General features: G+C 37.5%; 2 protein-coding genes across 4 annotated transcripts; both read left to right on the top strand.

Moving 5' to 3' along the window:
- Nucleotides 1-2,862: 2,862 nt before the first annotated feature.
- LOC137103052 (arachidonate 12-lipoxygenase, 12R-type-like) lies at nt 2,863-10,006 on the top strand. 2 transcript variants are annotated; one of them, XM_067483067.1, is made up of 15 exons: nt 2,863-2,935; nt 3,022-3,195; nt 3,667-3,871; nt 3,954-4,035; nt 4,145-4,267; nt 4,354-4,457; nt 4,821-4,993; nt 5,149-5,292; nt 5,479-5,682; nt 6,158-6,202; nt 6,340-6,506; nt 6,619-6,740; nt 6,872-6,972; nt 7,753-7,923; nt 8,040-10,006. In XM_067483067.1, exons 2-15 carry the CDS (start codon nt 3,049-3,051, stop codon nt 8,217-8,219), a joined length of 1,968 nt encoding a protein of 655 aa, XP_067339168.1. In that variant the 5' UTR covers nt 2,863-2,935; nt 3,022-3,048; the 3' UTR covers nt 8,220-10,006. The 2 variants fall into 2 exon arrangements, with proteins under 2 accessions (XP_067339168.1, XP_067339167.1); XM_067483066.1 differs by having other exon boundaries at nt 6,158-6,232.
- A 1,284-nt stretch (nt 10,007-11,290) lies between these two features.
- Nucleotides 11,291-21,385, top strand: epm2a (EPM2A glucan phosphatase, laforin). Of its 2 annotated transcripts, none has more exons than XM_067482791.1 (4): nt 11,291-11,939; nt 12,578-12,752; nt 16,217-16,461; nt 17,645-21,385. In XM_067482791.1, exons 1-4 carry the CDS (start codon nt 11,693-11,695, stop codon nt 17,926-17,928), a joined length of 951 nt encoding a protein of 316 aa, XP_067338892.1. In that variant the 5' UTR covers nt 11,291-11,692; the 3' UTR covers nt 17,929-21,385. The 2 variants fall into 2 exon arrangements, with proteins under 2 accessions (XP_067338892.1, XP_067338893.1); XM_067482792.1 differs by having other exon boundaries at nt 11,799-11,964.
- The last annotated feature ends 408 nt before the right edge of the window (nt 21,386-21,793 follow it).

The following is a 21,793-nucleotide window of genomic DNA, read 5'->3' as shown; positions in this document are numbered from 1 at the left end:
TTGTATTCTGGTTTTTAATATCTTTTACAGTTTTTGAATAACTGCAGTTCTAGTTTTATGTACTTCTTGGTGAATTTTCAACTTCTCCATTAGTGTATATTGTAGAATGTTGGCCCAGACAGAGTAGGTGACATCACACACACTAACTTCTCAGCTATCAACTTTATTTTCTTCTTTTATTCAGTCGACTTTCATCTTTCCTCAACAAGTTATATATTAAAACATAGGTATTTTTGTGTTCGTTCAGGAAATTCTCCCATTATAACGGGGGTCCAAAGATTCTGCTCAAATCACAAATGGGGGCTGTTTTAAAATTGCCACTTTTATTTTATTGAATATCTGCACATAAACTGTATCACTGGGCTCAGTGAAGCCTTCTGCCACTTAATTTTTTAATTACGTTAATAGGACTAATACTTTTTCCCATTTTGCAAGGTCTTCAGCCAGTGTGAGCCACTCAGCAGGTTGAAAGCTGTCGTTGCCATGGTAACCAACACAGCTGAATCAGGTCATGTGATCAGCCTCAGTGTCCAAACACTTTACCTGACCTGTTTTTCTTCCACATGCTACAAGAGTGGAGACACACACACACATTCTCTCGCTCTCTCTCACACACACACAGGAAACACATTTTCAAATTAAAAGCCTTTTGATAATCTTTCCATTTTTTAAATGGTAAAATTAGTTTGTGATGAAGTCTACCTACAATAATAGGTCCAGGTTCACCGATTGGACAGTTCTTAGAATCTCTTCTCTTTCTCCACATCGAGATGTAAATAGTTCTGCATACTTCTACTAACTTCAACTATAACATGAAGTTTTGAAATGGTCGTAGTAGTTTATAAATCCTACCTTTCTTCAGCTGATTGCCTTAAACTTTGCACTCAGCTTATACATTTCTACAGTTTTCAGGATTTTTATGCTACTGTTTCATTTTACATCTACTTGAGGCAAAACAGTTAACCTTCAATTCTGCGTATTTTCTACTTTATTCAATTTAAAGGTTTCAGCTATTCTAGCAAAAGGAAAACTTTCAGGTATTTGTATTAGTTCAGCTTTAATTCACCTTTCAGCAAAAGCAAACATTTTAGCCCTTTCAGCAAAATGTAATTTAATTTAATTTACCGTCTTATATTTCCTTATATGTCAGAAGACAAGTAATTTTTTCTAGACCTACAAAAAGGACAGTCAAGCATAAAGGCCATTTTAATGCCAGATAAATCGATTGCAGGACATAAGTTTGACTTCTAGTTTCTCTGCCCCCCCCCATTAAAACTAGAAAATCTTCTTTTCATAGTTTATCCCTTAGTCCCTGCTCAATGTTTTTTGATGTTGTAATTGTCAGGTACCTCTGGGTATTTACCCAGAATAACGCTTGGCTGAGCCTGCACCCTCACAGATGATCAAGGATTTTCACGATGAGCTGTCCTCCCTAAGTGTGGCTATTACCAAGAGGACGTCGGGGCTTAAGCTGCCTTATAATTACTTGATCCCTACAGATGTAGAAAACAGTGTGTCTATTCGACCTAGATTACACATTTCAACAGCTGTCACATCCTTGTTCTCCAACAGGATGCAAATATTGTGGATCTGTGATGTGTGCGCTATAATGTCTAAAATTAAAGATTCTAACATTTATTTTTCTTTTTTCTTTTTTCAAGGATGTGTTCTATATAACAGTTCTCAACAGTACATTGACTCTGTTGTAACCAAAGTTTTTGTACATTGTTGTACAGATGACTGAGCTGGTCAAACATTTTGGTCCAGAATCAAACATCTCAGCAACCATTTGCTGTATTGCCATGAAATATTGCCGTTTCTGTACGGTACAGATTTTAGTGATTTCCTCAGCATTAGGTCTCATATTTTTAATCTCACAATTCCTAAACTTAAATTCTGAGTAATGGGCTCTTCAGCTGCACCTCTGTAAACACAACTGAATATTTCCATTATGACCACATTAATGACATTAGCATTTAGTTTAAACTGACTGTGCCTTAATGCATTCTGATCGTACATTCATATGTTAATTGTACATGCCCAATTTATACATATGCCTACCATAAGTGGGCTCCACTTAGACCCCTTTGGTCTTACTTGAGAGGATATCAATTATTTATTGGAGCGCTGACCATAAAGTATACAAAGATTTATTGAGATGTGTATATTAATTTAAGAAAAAACACCTAAAATAAAGACCAATGAAGTGACATTATAAAAGGGTTACTAAGGTTTAAAACTGTTCTATTGGTGTCTGAAGGGCAGAACCTTTTGACAAACTGACTAGACCCCCTCTGCAGACTGTAGTCTAAGTGGTGGCCAACATAGACTAAACCCAACGATTGTCCCAAAGAATTAGTTTTTTTTACTGTATGTACAGGACAGTGTAGCTTTATTTATTATTTTTTGTTAGTTGTATTTATTGCCTTGCCTTTTTGCCTTGTCTCTTGCTGGAAAGAAAAGGTGCAATGCTTGTGGCCAATGTTTAAGAATTTTGCTTTTAACATTTTTTTTTAACCAGTGTAGCTCCACTGATATCTATGTGCAGGGCCTGTAGCAAACCTGTCTTTCAACACAGACTTCCTCACTGTCTGTGTGATGCAATTGTATAGCACTAAAAGCTAATACAGTTACAGCCTTCTGGAGTTATACACATATTTACATATCTGAATTCTAATCTGCAAACTGCTGTGGGTTATGGACTACAGTGAGATCATAGTTCATCAGGGAACTGTCATTTCACTGTACATGTAGTAGATGTGGTATGTATATGATTTGCATGTGAATTTGCAAATGCAATTATAATTTCAAGCCTCTCTGGTAGTTTGAATTTTTATCTGTGTAAAACCAAACATAGGAGGAGCCTGACACACAGCACTGAGACAGAAGAAAAGGAGCAAAGCTGAGAGGAGCAACAGAAAAACTGAGCAAAAAGGTAGAAGATGAAGTTCATTTATGCTACAATTAACACCATGGATTAAAAATTTCTTTAGTTTTTTTTTGTTTGTTTTATTGTTTCAGTCCACACAGAACTGCTGTCAAATAACCATGCCTGAGTACAAGCTAGAAGTGACAACAGGCGACATGGTAAATGCAGGTTCACTGGACCACATACACATCACACTAGTTGGAACCGAAGGTCACAGCGAGGCAACCAAGTTGGACAATTTTGATATAAAGTTTAAGACTGGAGTGGTAAGTTAAAAATAACTGTATGAGTTGGACTCATACATGTTTTTGTGTGCATGTGTGAGGTGGCATTTGTCTGCGTCAAAGATTTTTACATAATTTCATTTAAAAACAGTGGTAGCGAGATAATTTTTAGCAAAGATGGGAATAGTGCATAAAGTTTAAAGTGAGCAAACCCAGAAATCTGATGGCTAATGCAACTTGATCTCTTATTGACACTTGTCATGAGTCTAACTCATGGATTGTGGATTAGAGCGTTGTGTGGCCTTCGCTTTGTTATTGCTTGTCAGACGTCCCTGTTCACATTTGTGATGTACTGCATGTCAGTGAGCATTTCCCATTGTTTTACCCACACCCACAAAGTGTTACATTTGCTGTGTCTTTTCTCTCTGTTTATCTATCTGGACATAATTTAGACTTCACCCTGCTACAGACGTAAACTGTTTAAATAAAACAGCTTATGTCTTTTCCCTCAAGACACTGACATACACTGTGCAAACCAACTCATCTCTGGGGAAACTTCTGCTAGTCAAGGTGGAGAAACATAAATTATTATTTCTCCCAGAAGATGAGTGGTTCTGCTCCAAAATAGTTGTGACGACTCCAGGGGGAGAGGTCATTCCCTTCCCCTGTTACAGATGGATCTCGAGGGCAGAACCTGTGGAGCTGAGGGAAGGGAGAGGTCTGATTTAAATATGCAAAATGTCATGTCAATCTTTGCTTCTTGTGTCACAATATTGCTGATTTTATGTTCGATCTCTCAGCTGTGCGGGTGTTTGAAGAGGACCAACCCCAGTTGATTGATCACCGGAGAAAAGAATTAATACATAGACAGAGCTTGTTCAAGTGAGTCTTCACATGTGCAGTACATTACGCTCCTACTGCTACAGTTTCTCTCTGACACTTATGTGGCGAGATGGTTGTGATACTCTTGTTCCTTTTTTTACCTGTGTAGATGGATGTTCACTGATGAAAAGCTACCACACATCAGCCATTACACAGATACATCTGAGCTTCCAGCTGGAATCGGCTACTCTTTGACCAAAAAAATGGAAATACTTTATAAAAAAAGAATTATGTGAGTCATTAAATTTGGACTTCAATGACATTAATGCAGTAAAATTAATGTTCTGCATTTAACTTGTTTGCCTTTTCTGATCTCAGTGGTGGTGCATTTGCACTTTTGGGGCAGGGTGAACCTAATGAACAATGGAAAAAAACAGAAGATATCAAAGAGATGTTCGTGCTCACAAAGACCAAGATGTCAGGTAGCATTTTAATTGTGCTCTTACTCACATGAATATTTTCATTCTTATGGCACATTCAGGCCAAAGTGATTCACGTACAAAATGTTAAATCTAATTTGATGCTGAAACCTGAAATGGCAAAGAATGACCAGAGACAATAAAAGGACCCTCACGCACCATTTTCCACATCCATCTGCTTTAGGATACACAGCACAAGTACACGTCACACCAAGGAGTAAACTTCATTTGCCATGTTTTGGTCCCCAGTAGAAAACAGATTTTCAAAACTTCCACTGTGGTTGCATTGCAGCTAATTCTATTTCAAATACGTTTTTTTAGAGAACATAAGAGACCAGTTATAACTTCTATTTGCCTTTCTTTCAGAGTATGTTGCCGAACATTGGAAGGAAGATGACTTTTATGGATCACAGTTTCTGAATGCAGTGAATCCCAATGTGATCACCAGGTGCTCAGAGCTTCCCCCCAATTTTCCAGTCACAGAGGAGATGGTGAAGTCCTTCCTGGAACAGGGTAGCTCTCTGCAGATGGAAATGATGGTATTACACCAATTAATATTTGATTTTTTACTATATTTTTGTTAGTTTACTCATAAAGTAGTAGGCCATTTCTAAATATGTTAAGTGTATAAAAAATGTATTGCTTCCTAATACTTTTGCCTCCAACATCTTACACAACATCTTTCTTGCACCAGAAAGGTAACATATTTGTCTACAACCTCAAGTGGATGGATGGAATACCCACTAAGGTGTACAATGGTGAATCACTGCATGTGGCCACCGGTTTCTGTTTGTTCTACATGAATCCAGAGAACAAACTGAAGCCGATTGCAATACAGGTATTTTACTAACATACATTTTGCATATGGAAAGCTGTAGAATCATTTATATTACAGATGATCTGTGAATAAATAAAGTATCAAACATCCCACGGTGCTGCGTAAAGTCATCCGTTTGAATTTAAAGTCCATCAGTGTGTTTTTACAATAGAAAAGTAAAAGTTAATTATCTTTCTCACTTTATAGCTGCATCAACAACCTTCAGAGGACAACCCCATCTTTCTGCCCAGTGACTCGGAGACAGACTGGCTGTTAGCCAAGATGTTTATTAAAAATGCAGATTTAATGCAGCATCAGTCCGTCTATCACCTCATGAACACTCACTACCTGGCAGAAGCCTTTACTGTTGCCACTCTCCGATGCTTGCCTGGGGTTCATCCCCTCTACAAGGTACAGTTATAATTGGTGGTGCTTGTTTGATGTTCTTCAAAAGATTTTTTTTTACTTGCATGTTGTTTACAGTCATAAAGATGTACAGTACTGTGGAAATGTTTTTATTCCATCATATAAACGGATATCTGGTTGATGTCAAATTGATTCGGCAGAATGACAACAAGCCCAAACAAACCACAAGAGTAATATTAACCATTAAGGACAGGTAGTCCTCTCCTCTTAGTGCACCTTTTAAACTACTGTTAAATAAAACCCTTCAAGATATTATTGTCAAAACATCCTCACATTTTGTGTTAAAAAAAGTTTATATAGTGCTGTATGTTATCAATTTTAAACATCAGGGCCGATTATATTGGTTTGTTTGTCGATGCAAACACATTCAAGCTGTGCATCCTGTTATTTAGAAATGTTGACTTAGACATTTTACAGATTGTATTTTGAATTGAATACTCTACTCTCTGTTTCTGTGTAGCTGCTGATCCCTCACACCCGGTACACACTCGCGGCCTGCAAAAAGGTTTTTGGACCCAGTGGGCTTTTAAGTACAGTATGGATTTTTTGATGTGTACATACAATTGTTAGGGGTTAATACTCAAAACAATATATTAAATGTATATATTTAACATAAAATAGTCTGATCTTTCCTATTTGTAGTGTTCATTCGGATATGAGGGTCTGACAGAGCTTATGAGAAGGGCTTTTTCTGAAGTGACCTACAGCTCCCTCTGTCTGCCAGAGAACATCACTACCCGAGGTCTGGACACAATCCCTGACTTCTACTACAGAGACGATGGCCTGAAGCTGTGGAACATTATCAATAAGTAAGCAAAAATGTAGCAGTATGAAATATGGCTACGAGCTGTACTGCTGCGTTTCCTGAATCTTTAAATGACTTTACATTCTTTCAAAGTACGATGGTTTTGTTTTCACCAGCTTTGTGAAAGGAATATTGGAGTACTATTACCCCTCAGACAGTGATGTGCAAAAAGATACTGAACTACAAGAATGGATCAGTGAGATATTCAACCACGGCTTTTTAGCAAACAAAGACTCAGGTATTTAATTCACGTTCCGACATACTCTTTGTAAACGCAAATTATAAAAAATGTGCCCCTATTCTATAGTATTTTTTAAAATAATCTAGACAGTGTCAAAGGTCAACTGACAATGGTGTGGCTACCCACAGGGATTCCAGCCAAATTTCATGCTGTTGAGGAGGTGATCAAGTTCATCACCATGGTGATCTTCACAGTGACAGCTCAACATGCTGCCGTCAATAGTGGACTGGTGAGGCTGAATAATTAGGAAAACACAAAATGTTCTTTGGTTTAATCAAACACGATCACTGATCACTGAACACTTTAAATGTGCTGAACTGATTCTATCCATAAATTCTTTCATTAGGGTATCAGCCATAACATTTTTGCAAACTTAATTTTTATAACTTTATGCTAAAAAAAACATTTATACCAGCTGAATGTGCATTGTCATTAGGTTTGGTTTGGGTTTTGACTTGCATTCTCTCACAATAACGTTGTATGTAGGGAGATGCAAACTATAAAAAATCTCTCTTTTACTCCTTTTCCCTTTTCAAAAAAAAAAAAATGCAAACCTTTGCATCCAACTTTAAGAGCTGTATGAACCCATAAATACTTGCTTGAAAGTCAATCATGGTGCAAAATATAGTAACTTGAAAACATTTTAAGGCAGTAGTCTCCTTTGAATAATAATAATTGTTGCCTTTTTTCTTTTTTAAAGGCCCTGGCAAAACTATACTGATAGCAATATTATTTCTTTAGAAAAATACAACTTTGGATTAATGGGCACAAGATGTCTCATTCTTGACTCTGAACCATGACTGGCTTCCAAAGTAGTACTGACAGACTCATACAACACTTATTAAAGCACAAAACAACTTTCCCTTCTACAGTTCTTAGATGCATAAACAACTTTCTAATGTCAAACCCTTCATTCTGAACAGTTAGGATGAAACATCCAAGGGAAGTGACAATGAACAAGGGGGGATTCTAACAAATCACACTTATTGAGGTTTCTCACATAATGTAGTTCGACTACACCTCCTGGGTGCCTAATGGCTCGCTCCTACTGCACAAACCTCCCCCAACCACTAAGGGGCAGTCAAGCATGAAAACAATTTTGGAGACCCTACCAAATATTGGAGAGACAGCAAGCTTTGCAGCAATGGCTTGGGAGCTGTCAAATAAATATCAAGATATGGTGAGTTTGGTGTTTATGAACACACTCATTATAACCCATTCACCTTCTGAAAGTGCTCTGTAAACCATTGTAACAAAGAACATCCTGTGCATGGCTGGTTTACCTTTTTCTGGCAGGTTCCGCTGGGCTCCTACCCTGAGGAACATTTCGATGAGCCTGAACCGAAAGAGACGATTAAGGAATTTCAAGCAGAGTTATCCAAACTCAGTGAAGCAATTGCAACAAGAAACTTACTGCTGAAAGTACCCTACACATATCTGAACCCTACTGAGATAGAGAACAGTGTAGCTATTTAACAAGACAAGTTAGGTGAGTTGGTGGAGACAATTACTGGGATGGTACTGAAAGAACAACAACACATTTTTATCGTGTTTAGTGGACCTACTGTATATCTGTGTACTCATGAATGATGTACTACATAGATCTACTTAAATGAGCAGTTTGGGTCATAAATGGTAAAATATTATGGGTCTCCTTATTCAGGAAAATGTATATGATACAATTCTCACATAAAGCTGAGCAGCAGAATTTATCTGCAGGACCAAGAATATGGAAGCATTTTTCTGCGTGACAGACAAAGTGTATGCGTAATATGCATTCCTTTTTTTCAGCCTTTTCATAGTGTGTGTACAGAATTATTTACTATGTGGTGATGTATAAATGTTTATGTAGTTGTGCAGTATATCTACTTTTATTCAATAAAGACTATTGTTCGCCATTTAAAATTAAATGGCGAACAATTGTCATTGTGTTGCATATTTACTAGCACTCTAGAACAATCTTAGGATAGTTAGGATAAAACACATTTAATGAAAAACATCTTTACTTAGGATGCTTCTACTTAAAAATCAACTCAACTTTTTCTGGAAAATACAGTTAAGTGAATGTTGTGAGGGCAGGCCCAGACAACGTCAGGTACAAACAGTCACAATTGTTGATTACTGCTATTTATTAATAAATTGTCAGAGAAGATGCTGCATGCCACTGTAGAAGTGATCTGGCTCAGTAGTCCTGCTTGGTGTGGAAGGCAGGTGTCTGGTTAATGGACATTTTGTAGCTGACATTATTACACTTTCCTATATCCTACTGTAGCACATTATAGCTTTAGGGAAAGTTTAACTGAAACATTAAAATAATAAAATGAAAATAATAATTCGTAGCTCTAATACTTTTCTAGTACTTTTATTAGAACTTTGCTAAGATGCTTTGTTAATAAAGATGTACTGTATATACTCTGATGTAATGAAAATCCTTACATTTACAGTATATCTCATAAAAGCACACATTAACACTAAATTTGCATATTTCTCATCTGGGGCTAGTACTGATGTGACGGTACAGTATAGTCTGCAGTCACCTCCTGTTTGTATTATTTGTACAAAATCCAAGAAAGTCATGGACCTAAGAAAAGTCCCACTTTAAAGAGTAATGTTTCTTTCATTTCAGATAACCTCAGTAACCTAAAGCTGAAAAAGCTGCAAGCTGCCTGCTCTATTACATCTACCTCTCATACGCTTGCATGGTTAGTTAGTCCTGTAGAGGGTGGGTGCTCTCACCTCGAGTAGAGATCCTAATTTTAATACGGGTAAAAAAAGAAATGGGAAGACATGAAAATGCCTGAATAAGTTTTTCTCTCATATTTATGACCTCTTGCTATTATTTGTGGGTAAGTAAACTTGTAAAATGGTAAATTGTGTGATGATATGTTAAAACATGGAGTAATTCAGTTAAAATTTGAGTAAAATTTTAATTTGTTTTGTTGGTAGATTGATTGTTGACTAGACTAGACTTGTTTGATGTAGAATACATTAATAACATTTAATGTCTAATATAGGATATAATATGTGGTTTCCAGGAAAAAAATGGTATCTGTGGACTAAGAACAGATAAAAAGTTACTTACTGAAGCTTTGAATTGAAATGTAGTTAAACTACGTGTCCTGGGACCCAGTGGCTCACTCTTGCTACACAAACCTCCAGTTGCTGACGGTCAGTTAAGAATGAAGACGATTTTGCCAACCCTACCATATGTTGGAGACACGGTCAGCTTTGCAGTGATGGCTCGGCTACCTTCAGAAAAATACCATGATGTGGCAAGTTCTGAATGAATGTAATCGAAACTTTGTCTCATCCATTATTTTATAAAATATTTTTGAATTTAAAAAAATAAAAAACGAGTGGTATTTACTGATTTACTTTATAAATATTGCCAGGTTCTATTGGGAACATAACCTAAAGAACATTTCAATAATCCTGGATCAAAATCAGAGGATCAGGATTTTTAAGAGGAAAAACAGGAAATTCACAGCTGTGTGAGAGAGAAAAGTGTAGCCCTTTAACTAAATTAAATAAATTTCTCAACAATAGCAACATCCATATTAAAGTAGGTGAGATATAACAATATATTTTGGTTTTATCATGTGGACATAGTGTATCTTTGTGTGATTGATGTTATAGTTAGAAATAACTGTTTTGCACTTTCTGCAGCAGAGTAACATTTTCACTGAAATTGTCAGGAAGATAAGAGAGACCAAGAATACATAATATCATAATAATATATATAAGTGTTTAGAAGCTGTGATATTACCTGGAACTTTAAACATGTACAACTATTTTAACCTTTAAAGATGTGTGTTACACAACATAATGTATGTGGTGATGGATCACTGTTGGTGTAGTTGTGCAGTGGGAAACATAACGTCAAGCATATTAACTTGGAAGCCTAATAATTTGCTGTATGAGCTTTTTAAATTAAAATGTCATCAGAATAAATGATGATGATATTCAGCATGCATACTTGATAAACATATAGGAGGTAGTATAACTTGACAGAGAGCAAAAGTCTAAAAACCAATGGTTTTTTCTGTGGTACAGTAATTACTCACAAGGAGGGGTTTATTTGGGTCGTCACGGCCATCATGCATCAAGCCAAACATAATTTCCTCTGGAAAATCACAGTATTCTTTTTGTGGTGTGTTATGTGATTCGTTACAAAGAGCTTTTGGTTTTGCTTGTTAAATGCAACATTTGTTGTAGTGACAGATATTGCAGTCACAGTCCACTTTAGCAGTAGTGATCCTGATGCACTGATCACAGGCAAGGTTTCTAACCTCAAATAAAGCTTAAAGTATATTATCTAAATCTTATATGTCCCTGGGGCTGGTTAAACAATTATCAGAAGATTTTTGTTGGCATTGTGCTTTATTACAATTGCCAGTTTATTGGCAAGAAACAGCAGCTTAGGACACAACATACATTTGTTTTTTTTTTAACACGGTGACCATGAGTTAGTACAAGCCACAGCTGAGAACCAAAGGGAAGAGATTACAACTGTTAGCTGAATCCAGCTGCACATTGCTCACAGACTTTAGGCCTCATGAATCTTGTGCAAACACTTGTCTCCATCCAATGCCAATCCTGTATATTAAAACTACCTTTATTTAATTTACTAAACTTTGCTATAGATACAAATGGAAGTGTAACTGAGTAGAGTGCTTCACAAAGTGAGCAAAAGTATTTATAGACTGTTTTGAACTACGCCAGTGAGGCTCACAATCCCATGTGAATGATATTATGGTGCCCGCGGTTAGTGACAGAGTGGGACGTCATTCTCTTCATTCCCTCTTTGCTGTAAAGTACCCCGTCTAAAAACAAGGCCGTTATATTTAGGGTAGAGAAGATCATCGGCCACAGGGATCTAATAGACGAGCTGTAATACAGGCGGTAAGCACATTAACAACAACTGGAGATATTTATTCAAAGCTGTAACCATGTTGTTCCGATTCGGTGTCATTCTCACTCCGGAGTCTTCAGATATAGAGGTCTTTGTTTTGGGCTCGCGTCCTGAAATGGGCAACTGGGACCCGAACAGAGCGGTTCAGATGAAAGCCACACAGACGCTGCTGTCACCACTCGAACCGAGCCTGTGGGTCGGCGACGTGCAGCTGGCAGAGCCCTTTAAAGACACGCTGTGGTTCAAGTTCGTCAAGAGAGTCCGAGGCACCTTCGTCTGGGAAGGTACGCGTCAGACCTAGCCGCTTACGTAAGCATGACGCTTTTAAGACGTCACACATAAGTAATTACCATCGGCGGCAACATTTCAGGCAAAAGCAGAAAACAGCTCCGCCATGTCTGGTTCGTTTTGTGTAATAGATGCTTGGGCCACAAGATGGCGACAACGTCACATCTGTGAAATGTGTGGTCAGGAGTGTACGGTGGCCCTACAGAGACAAATTTGGTTAAAATGTTATATTCAAATAATGAAAAGTATATATGTGCAGATGTTCTCCAGCATTCAATTACAAAAGGTCTATTTTAGTATAAAAGTTGTTCATGTTCATAAACACAGTACAAATCTACTTAATACAGTCCAAAATGTGTCATATTTACTACTATATGGGTATTTATAATATCTTACTGGATTATTTGCACACATAAACCGCATTTAAATGCTGTAGCTGGTTGAGGTGGAACAAATTTTACCAAATGTATTCACTGTTGGGTTATTTATAACAATGCATCATGTTTTTTTAACTAGTCATGCAGATATCCAAAAATGGAAAAAGTAATTGAAAACTGACTCTGTTTTCCCTCATTTAACAAAGGCCAGTGTTTGGTCACTAACCCGGCACAAAGGTTGTCTTCTATGTCACCAGGTAGTGGTCCAAGCAATGACAGATGGTGTTCATTTGATGAGAGGAACATGGTGGATGATGTTTATTGCCATCCCATTGGTCACTGGATAGAAGAAACAGGACATACGGATGAGATGAAACACACAACTAACTTTTACTTCAGTGTGGCTGGTCAGAACACCATACATTTCTCCAGGTAAAGAGTCTTTGCAGAACTGGCACTGTAAGAATAGTGTTGTTGCACACTGCTTTAACAGGCTTTGTGATGATTCTCAATTATTGTCAAAGAAAGGTTTCTAGGTTTTTTTGCATTTACATACTTGCCTCTGAGTTGTGTGTATGTGGTATTGAGTCAGTGCCAGCTCTTGGTGAACTTTAGCAAGATGTTTGCTGGCATCAGAGATGTTGTTTTGACCCCAGTGGATAAGTGGATTTAATCAAGGTTTGTTAGAGCAGGAAAATAAACTTTCAGACTGTGGTATTTTCAAAATTTAGCTAAACATACCATCACATAAAATCTTGCGCTGTCTGATTTACACCTTACAGTGGGAAGGTCGCTGATTCCATACTGAGTTAAGCTAGCTGGATACTGAAGGTAGCTTCATATTTTCTGTTGCAGATAGACTAAAGTAGACCCCCCGTCCGGCTTTGTAATATGGAATATGATGCATGTAATTAATGTAATTCTACAAAAATTAATGAGGAACCCAGGAGCTAATGAATTACAATTCTGACATCTTATTTTTCTCTAACCATATGCATTAACAGATATTAACAGTGCAAATCTGAATTCTTCTTTGTCCTGATATTTTATGCAATCAATATCTTGATAACCTAAGAAGAGGGCAGGGCAGGCACAACACACTACCTTTTCTAGATTGATGTTGAGTTTAAAACTCTTTTCACAAGCCCCAATCACCTTCTTAAACCTTTTCACACCTTTGTTTTCTAACCTTACTTTTTTCCCCATTTGGTTATATTTGCTGTCACTTTTAAAACGACTGTTCTTTACAAAGATAGATCACTAGCACATGTATTATCACCTCCTTAACCTTGTGGGTGAGTTCAATGGCAAGGAGAGAGTATCAGTGAGAATTAATTTTTATTTCCAAGGTAACTCATACAGTAACTGGCTTATTGTAGCAAAGTGATTGATACAGTAGTTAGTGTGTTGAATGAAGCACTCTTCATGGTTCTCCTTGGTATTGGTTTTATAAAATGTCCTTCCTAATCACAAGAGGTATGACAGATTGAAAGTATCAAAGAAGTTGCTTGATGTCAGCAGTTTGCATGTGCAGTGTGATTCTGAACACTTTACAACTTCCACAAGAGTGACATTTGTTACTTTTAATAAAATGTAGTGATAACTTTAGCATGAATTGCTATGGACTTTACAGATATTCATGATGTTCAATATCTTAAAAGAAGAAGTCAAAGTAATGATGAAGCTTTAGCAGAAGTGCCAGATCCAGAGAGTCATAGTGGCTTAGTTGGAATTTGCTTCATATCCGTGAACCTCTTTATATTTGGCATTTTGTTAGAATACATCCCCATCAACCTGTGCACAGTTACTCCTTATGGCAAAAGTAAAACAATTTTCAAAATGTTTTTGTTTTTTAATGAAAAATGGAAATGGTCCTTTTTACATACATCTTGACACCCTTTGCTGTGAAACTCTATGCTGTAGTTATGTGCACTCTGCTTGCATTACTGTTTCTTGAGATGTGTTTAAAAGTCTCAAGCACCAATCTTACACAGCTCGACAGGATCTGCCAGGAAGAATGAGATAAACTGCACAAATTCAGGTGTGAAGTGTTTGTGGAGAGTTAAAGAAGACTTGAAGCTATAATTGCTGCCAAAGGGGCTTCTAGAAAGCCATGGTTTATACTTTTGGAAAGGAAAGATCAGAGGATTAGTTTATTACTATTGTAAAGATTTCTAAAAACATGTTTTCAGTCTGTCGTGGCAGGTTATTGCGTGTAGATCGATTGAGTGGTCGGTTGTTGTACGATCCCTGGCTCCAGTCCACATGTTGAAGTTTTCTTACAAAACACTGGATACGTTGCTTTAGATAAAAATCTCTGATAAACGACTAAATATAAACATAGATTGATGGTAACAGTTTGCATATTTAATTTAAACTTACAGCAGTAAAATGTGTGACAAGTGAGGGTGCACCACCCAAACTCGCACATTAAACTCTATATGATTCAAATCCAAATTTTGGGCTTAACCTTATAATGGCAAAAACACAAGATCCTGCATAAAACTTAATTGTCTACCCATGCACGGCTTCCTTTTGTAAGGCATATACTCCATGTATACCAGGCACGGCAGAAATTAGCCCAGCAGTCCCTAAGGTTGTGAGCTCATAACGTGCATAAAAACGAGCAGCCTTGGCTGTTGCCATCCGGTTTTAATTTGTGTCCAAAGACCTTACAAGGCTTGTGTCAAGGACCTGTGTTCAGTGTGCCCTTGTACCTTTCCTATTAATAGCTTTTTAAATTAGTCTCTCAGACCTTGCATCTGTGTAGCACCAAGTCCCTCTAAGACACACACACACACACACACACACACACAAGCACACACACACACACACACACACACTTGTATGGCCATAAAAATTAAGACTTGCATTAATAATCCATTCCTTAGCTCATTACCCATACCATCCCAACTGAATGGCTAAGCCTAACCCTAACCTTAATCCAATTCTAACCAGAAAACCAAGTCTTAACCTCGAAAACCTGTGTGAAAGGATCCAAAAATGTATAGATTGCCCCCTTTTTGTCTAAATGTCCTCACTTCAATTGTAGAAAATTAAAAACACACAGTCAGCAAAAAATTCATAAACACATACACACTTTGCAGTAACTCTTTTGATAAAAAAACAAACAAACTTTAACTCAATCACTAGCAGTTGCTTTGTCTTATGCTCACAACCAGAAAGGAAGACATATACTGAATAGCCATTTTAAAAATAAGCTTAGATTTCTGTTCGGCTGAACAAGTGGGTTATTTTTACAAGTTTTTTGAAGAAACGTAACATAATCCAGCCCAGTGTGGTTGAGTAGTTTGTATCCATCTAAAATAAGAAAAACAATCTACTGCAATAACCATTTTTATTATTTTCATTTAGGTCTAATAGACTGATGACACAGTGTGAGAGTGAGGGAAAAAAATGGGTAAATATGTTTTCAGTTGCCGGAAAAAGTACAGTTGGTTAATGAGAAAACTTTAGATTAAAAACAATTGTGGTAGTCTAACAGCAAATCAAGATCAGAGACATTTACTGCAGTACCACCAATACATCACAGATTAACAGCATCCTTGATTCTTTTTATGTGTGACCTCCTCTCATTGACTTCATGCATGATAATAAGCACTAAATGCAGTCTGCCTGAGACGGTAGTGGTCCGAAAGAAACTTACAGGGAAAAGAGGTCAATAAAACATCACAGCTATAAAACATCACAGCTATAAGGCGCAGAGGGCAGTAGGTAGGAGAAACAAACTGTTAATACATATTTAGATGTTTAGCGAACTAGATTTCCTCTGATGTGTCTCTCAGCTTCCAAAATAGTTAACATTTTTCATGTATAAGTTATGATACAGCATAATAAACATACAAAATGAATGCGTCCCTGTTTGTTGCCCCCAGGGTGCTGCCACGCATTTGGCTGGGCAGCTGCCCTCGACAGGTAGAACACGTGACAATCAAGATGAAGCATGAATTAGGCATTACTGCGGTGATGAACTTCCAGACCGAATGGGATGTGGTGAACAACTCCTACGGCTGCAGGCGCAATCCAGAGGACGCTATGACCCCAGAGACCATGATGTATTTGTACAAAGACTGTGGCCTTGTGTACGTGTGGATACCCACTCCTGACATGAGCACCGAGGGTAAGATTAGATTTTACAAAAGAAATTATTTCAAAAAAACTAATGGTATTTAGTTAAGTCAAAATGAGGGGAATCGGAGGACTAATATAGAGCAGTTAAGGACTGAGAATCTTCCTCAAAGACACTTTAGCAGTGTGAGTACTTGCATATAATAATATTGTTATAGCCAAACATAACCACAGATCACCTTTAAAGCTTCTCTTATTCATATAGTACAGTATCGTGTGTTGTCAGTCATATGTTGTCGGACCATTTGCTTCCACAACAAATTTAAAGCTATAATAGCAACTTATTTCATTGGTACATCCTTGTTTCCTATCATTTCATAACAAAGTTTACAATTCAAGTTCAAATGTTTGAAATCTGATGTTTGAAATGGCAAGCTGTACTCCAAATCACCTCTACACAATAACTTTGGAAGCATATTAAATATTTGAAAAAAAAAGAATTATTAACATATACTTTGCCGTTGTGCAAGTAGAAAACTACAAAAATATGTTTAAATGTCACTTATGCGGAGCTCACCAACCAAAATACAAAGAAGTGCAGAATCAGAGCAGGTTTATTCAAAACAATAGGCCACTGGGAGAGTGGTGGGTCTGGCTTATTCATTTTTTAAATAGTTTTTGGAAAACAATGGAGGTCTGTGGCACCAACGAGTAAGTGAATCCAGGCTGCAGGCTCACAACGAATCAAATGTTTGAAGATTCAACGTTTGCTGAAAGTATGGCGATTGTGCTTTAACCATAAGCCAAATCAAACAAAACCATAATACATGGGAGTGACAGAGACCAAAGTCCAGTATAGTTTCTAGTTTAGTTTAGTTTAGTTTAGTTTAGGCTAGTTAGTTCACAAGAAAAGAAAGAGGTAAACTGGTAGGAGGCCGCGTGAGCACTAAGACAATCTGGCAACAAGTGTGTGTTAAATGCTGGCTTCAATTCTGGCTAATGTGAAGCAGGCACGTGAGCAGGCCAGGTCGAAATGGAGGGAAAATTCAACAAAGGATTTGGGAGAAGCTTAGTGTGATAAGGCATCCGAAAAATGAAAACCCCGAGGTGGATTTTGACAAGGCAGGTACAAAACAAGAGCAGGATCATTAATAAAGAGCTAGATGATTTATTGGAGTAAGAAAAATACACAGTTGTTATTAAGGTGTGTTATGCATTACTGTCTCCTTGTGCAGGAAGAATCAGGATGCTTCCCCAGGCTGTGTTCTTACTTCACGGTCTGTTGGAGAATGGTCACACCGTCTATGTTCACTGCAACGCCGGTGTAGGCAGGTCAACGGCAGCTGTGTGTGGTCTGCTCATTTATGTTCTCGGCTGGAGCCTGAGGAAGGTGCAGTACTATATTGCAGCAAGGAGACCAGCGGTTTACATAGACGAGGAAGCTTTAGTCCGAGGTCAGGCAGACTTCACCCAGAAGTTTGGACAACTGCGGTCATCCATCTGTTTCCCAGAGACCTGAGACTTGAGTTGCCTTGAACTAAAGATTTTCCATTTTATGCAGAATTTGACTTTTGGAAACAAAAATGATTCCTGACGTGGAAAAATGAACTTCAGTGAACTTCTCTGTGCTTAACTCTAATGTACGTAAATGACACATTTCAGATAAGTGGGTTTTAAAGTATCCGGAGAAAGTTCTGATGGCTGTGAGCTTAGATGTTGAAAGCAATTATCCTACTGTGATGCTGCTTTTAGTTTTAGAAATGATTCTCTGCCATTTATCACATACAGTTGCAAACTGTTCTGTTCGAGTCGGCCGAGGACGCTCGTTAAAATAAGCAATCAATGAATCGAGTTGACGTTTTTTGGGAACTTTTAGCTGATGTACTGAACTGCAATAAACGAGAACAACACAGCAAAATAAACATATTATACCATGTAAATGTAATAAAACCAGAAGCATTGTACAGAGTCAGATTACTCCCTTCAAGGTGGGAGGGAAGCAGGACAAAGATTTAGAGAAATAACTCTTTCTTCTGTTACTATTGCATGATTGTGTGTCACTTAAAAGAATTTCTTTTTATTTCAGAAAGTAAATTGCTCTTTTTTTTTCAAGAGAGTTTTTAATGCTGCATAAAAGCGACACTCCTGCCAAAGCAACAAATCAATTCCCAAAATGACAATGCCTCTCGCTCTCTGTCAAAGAGGTATTCAGCTCCCAGACATTGAAGAATACGGCTCCGCCCCAGCTCTTTCAGAGAGCTTGATAGCATTTCATCTTTATTTATTATCCAACACATGCTATTCCAACCCATTTCGTACATAAATAACAAAAACAACATCCCTGCGAGACCACTTTAATGCATACATAATTTGACATTATTGGAATAGTGTTTGTTGTCAGTTTCTAATATCTGCCTAGACTCTTATTAAGGACATATTCTTTTTAAAGATACAGTGCTTTTGAAACCTTTTTTTTTATTTAAAACTTTTAGAAGAGAAGGAAAGATTATTTTTCCCCCTCAAGTTTAAGTCTTTCTCACCCACAGAAGACAGCACCTTGTTACGGTGTCAGTGGAGTTGGGTGGGTGGATTGAGCCATGCACATGAGGTACTGTAGTGGAGGTGAATCATCATGGATTTTGAAACCAAAAGGATGCAAATGTAATTGGTAAACACACTGCATTGAGTTATTGTTAGTGATTGATGTTATACAGTATTTGTAGTCTACGATCAGTCGTCTGCATTTGCACGAGGCCCTTATATTTAACTTAGACTAAGCATCAGAGAGCATTTCAAGTTTTTCAGTTGGCTTTTTAATGGTGCACAGGTGATGCACAAATATCTCTTATGTTCCATTTATTTCCATAATGTGCCAAGAGAATACACTATATACTTCTGCTGAACCTGTTGTTTTGGCTTGCGGTGTCCCTGCAAGCCATCAGCTTGTATTTATTGTCTGTTTCTCCCTTTACAGACATTCATTCTGCTGATTTAAAGTGTCAGGCCCATTCTTTAAATTTGCTTCTCTAGAATACTTCCCTTTATCCCTTAATGGATCCATCAATGGAGACTGGCCATTTCCTGTTTTTCTTTGTCCACTAAAAAGTGAAACATTATAAAATAAAAAAAAAAAAAAAAAGTAACAACCTTTTAGGACGTAATAGGATCACAGTTTGTGTCTCAATTGTACCATCAAAGCGGAGGTTCTTTGTGATATATACGTCTGAAAGGTGGATAGCAATTATTGTCATTCATACCCAAAGACATTTTAGTACTGTCCTCTTTCTTAATATCCTGTATAAATAATACTGAAATGAGCAACATTAGAGCAGCGATCTACTGTATGTGGAGATCACACATATATTATCTTAACCTTGTATTAGTCTGAAGAATGTAGTTCAGATTTTAATTAAAAATCTCGAGTAGCTGGAAGGAAATGTTTTTGCAACCTCTTTTCATGAACGTTGAATTGAGACATTCACAGAAGGTTCTTATTGGTTTTAGGACATCTTTTTAAGATATCTTGTGAACTTTGCATTTACACATCTCAGTTACTGTACTTACTTGGCAGATGTTTTTGTCCAATATGACGTACAGATGAAGACATAAATACACACCAAAGTGATCACCAGTATCACTTTCTACATGGAGCAGATGAGCCAGGCAATGACCCGACACTTAATCAAAAACTTGCTCTACCTCCTGTGCTAAAGCCACCAACTTCTACACAAGGTTAACCCAAATAGGCTTAGGTTGTATCCATATCCATTGTGGATGTCCAAAGTTGTATTTAAACCTGTATAGACATCTCACAAATGTAGAAATAGGGACCTCAACCAACTGTCATGACATAGATGACACATGCAAGTCTCTCTTATATCGAATGTCTGCTGGCAAGATACGATCGCCTCATGATTTCAGCCTTTAAAACTGTGCAGAGTTTTTCATCCTTACTGCTCAGCTAGAAAGAACTGCAGATATATGGAGACGTCTTATTTTAAAGCTAATTGGGCGTATTGTAATATTTTGTGTATTTTAACAGCAAGTAATTATTTTCCAAACATGTATTTGTGTTTCATATGCTCTACATCAGATTACGGCGATTTCAAATCAGTAAAAGTTGGTGACAGTGACAGAGACTGATAATAGCACAGAGAAGAGCAAGAGCAAGATTACAATGAAATACCAGACTTCACTGGCAGACAGCATCTTTAGACTAGCAGAAATGGCTAATTTTGGCAGCCGTGATGACAGTGTCCCTTCATTGTTAGGAGTAAAAATAATCCCCCCAGTGTATACTAGTCATCCCCTGTTCACCTCAGGTTGGGCCATTTAAGCAGCAGTGACACAAAACTGCAAAACATATATAAAAGAGCCATCTAAGCTACACAGGGAAGCAGAAGGACACTTGCCTGCAGCCTGAAAATGATATCGAAAACACTGTATGCAGTCCCGCATTTCATATTTTATATGACAATAGCTATTCTTAACCAGAGGTGCCCTGTGCCAGCAGGCAAATGCTTGGGGCTCCAGGTCAGTAGGGGGCCCCCGACGGCTGACAAAAGTTAAACTGCCAATAATCAGCTAACTCGCACAATACAATGTAGTAAAGCTGTGTCCAACTAAGCTAACTGTCAAGCTATGAATGCTAAGTTATGAAATTTAGATGCAAAGAAGTTTGGACAGTAGATAAATAGAGATAGATGCTTAATTCATTACCGGAGGGAAATTTTTGTGTTGTGTAGCTGTTACGCATAATAATACAGTATACATTCAAAGTAATAAGAAAGAAGTTAAGAAGTTAACAAAGGTAAGATAATAACAATACTATTAATACACTGTATATTGTGCAGTTTAGTAAGGTGAACCTAAAAAGCCAGAGATATATTGCATGCTGTACACTGTTTGTGCTCATGTGTATATGTCGAAACTGTGGCTGTAAGTGTACTATAAATCACTATGGTGTATTACTGTAAGTTATTGTGCAGTGTGCCGTTCTGTGTATTTTAGTGTATTTTCCATATCTTAAGCATGGCGGTTTTATGATGCATACATTTTAGGGGCCCCAAAAGACTCTAGGATCACCACTGTTTCTTAGCCATTGTCTCATTTCATCCAACAGCTTGGAGAGAAAAGCTTTTTAGAGGAGGAAGCCAGGTACTCAGTCCCCATCGAGCAAAGGCTCATTAAATGTCCCTCTGCTTCATTTTGTATATCTGGAAGATGAATGAGCACAGCCATTTAAAGTCAGAAAGGCAGACTCACAAGAGGACATTGTTTGTTTACTTTCTATATTGAATATAAGTATCTAAACATAGCCAGCCAATCCATTTCACCTTTGAAGAGTGAATTGTTTTTTTTCAATCAGGCTGTAGACTTTCAAG

This window comes from Channa argus, chromosome 17 (assembly GCF_033026475.1).
Source record: "Channa argus isolate prfri chromosome 17, Channa argus male v1.0, whole genome shotgun sequence".
Lineage (NCBI taxonomy): Eukaryota > Metazoa > Chordata > Actinopteri > Anabantiformes > Channidae > Channa > Channa argus.
The sequence above is the reverse complement of the archived record's forward strand: the minus strand, read 5'-3'. Positions and strand labels throughout refer to the sequence as shown.

Coding starts and splice junctions, on each gene's coding strand:
- LOC137103052 (XM_067483066.1), top strand. CDS start 3,049: ATGCCTGAGTACAAGCTAGAAGTGACAACAGGCGACATGGTAAATGCA. Junction 4,458..4,820: donor CACAAAGACCAAGATGTCAG/GTAGCATTTTAA, acceptor CCTTTCTTTCAG/AGTATGTTGCCGAACATTGG. Junction 4,994..5,148: donor CTCTGCAGATGGAAATGATG/GTATTACACCAA, acceptor TTCTTGCACCAG/AAAGGTAACATATTTGTCTA.
- epm2a (XM_067482791.1), top strand. CDS start 11,693: ATGTTGTTCCGATTCGGTGTCATTCTCACTCCGGAGTCTTCAGATATA. Junction 12,753..16,216: donor AACACCATACATTTCTCCAG/GTAAAGAGTCTT, acceptor TGTTGCCCCCAG/GGTGCTGCCACGCATTTGGC. Junction 16,462..17,644: donor TCCTGACATGAGCACCGAGG/GTAAGATTAGAT, acceptor CTCCTTGTGCAG/GAAGAATCAGGATGCTTCCC.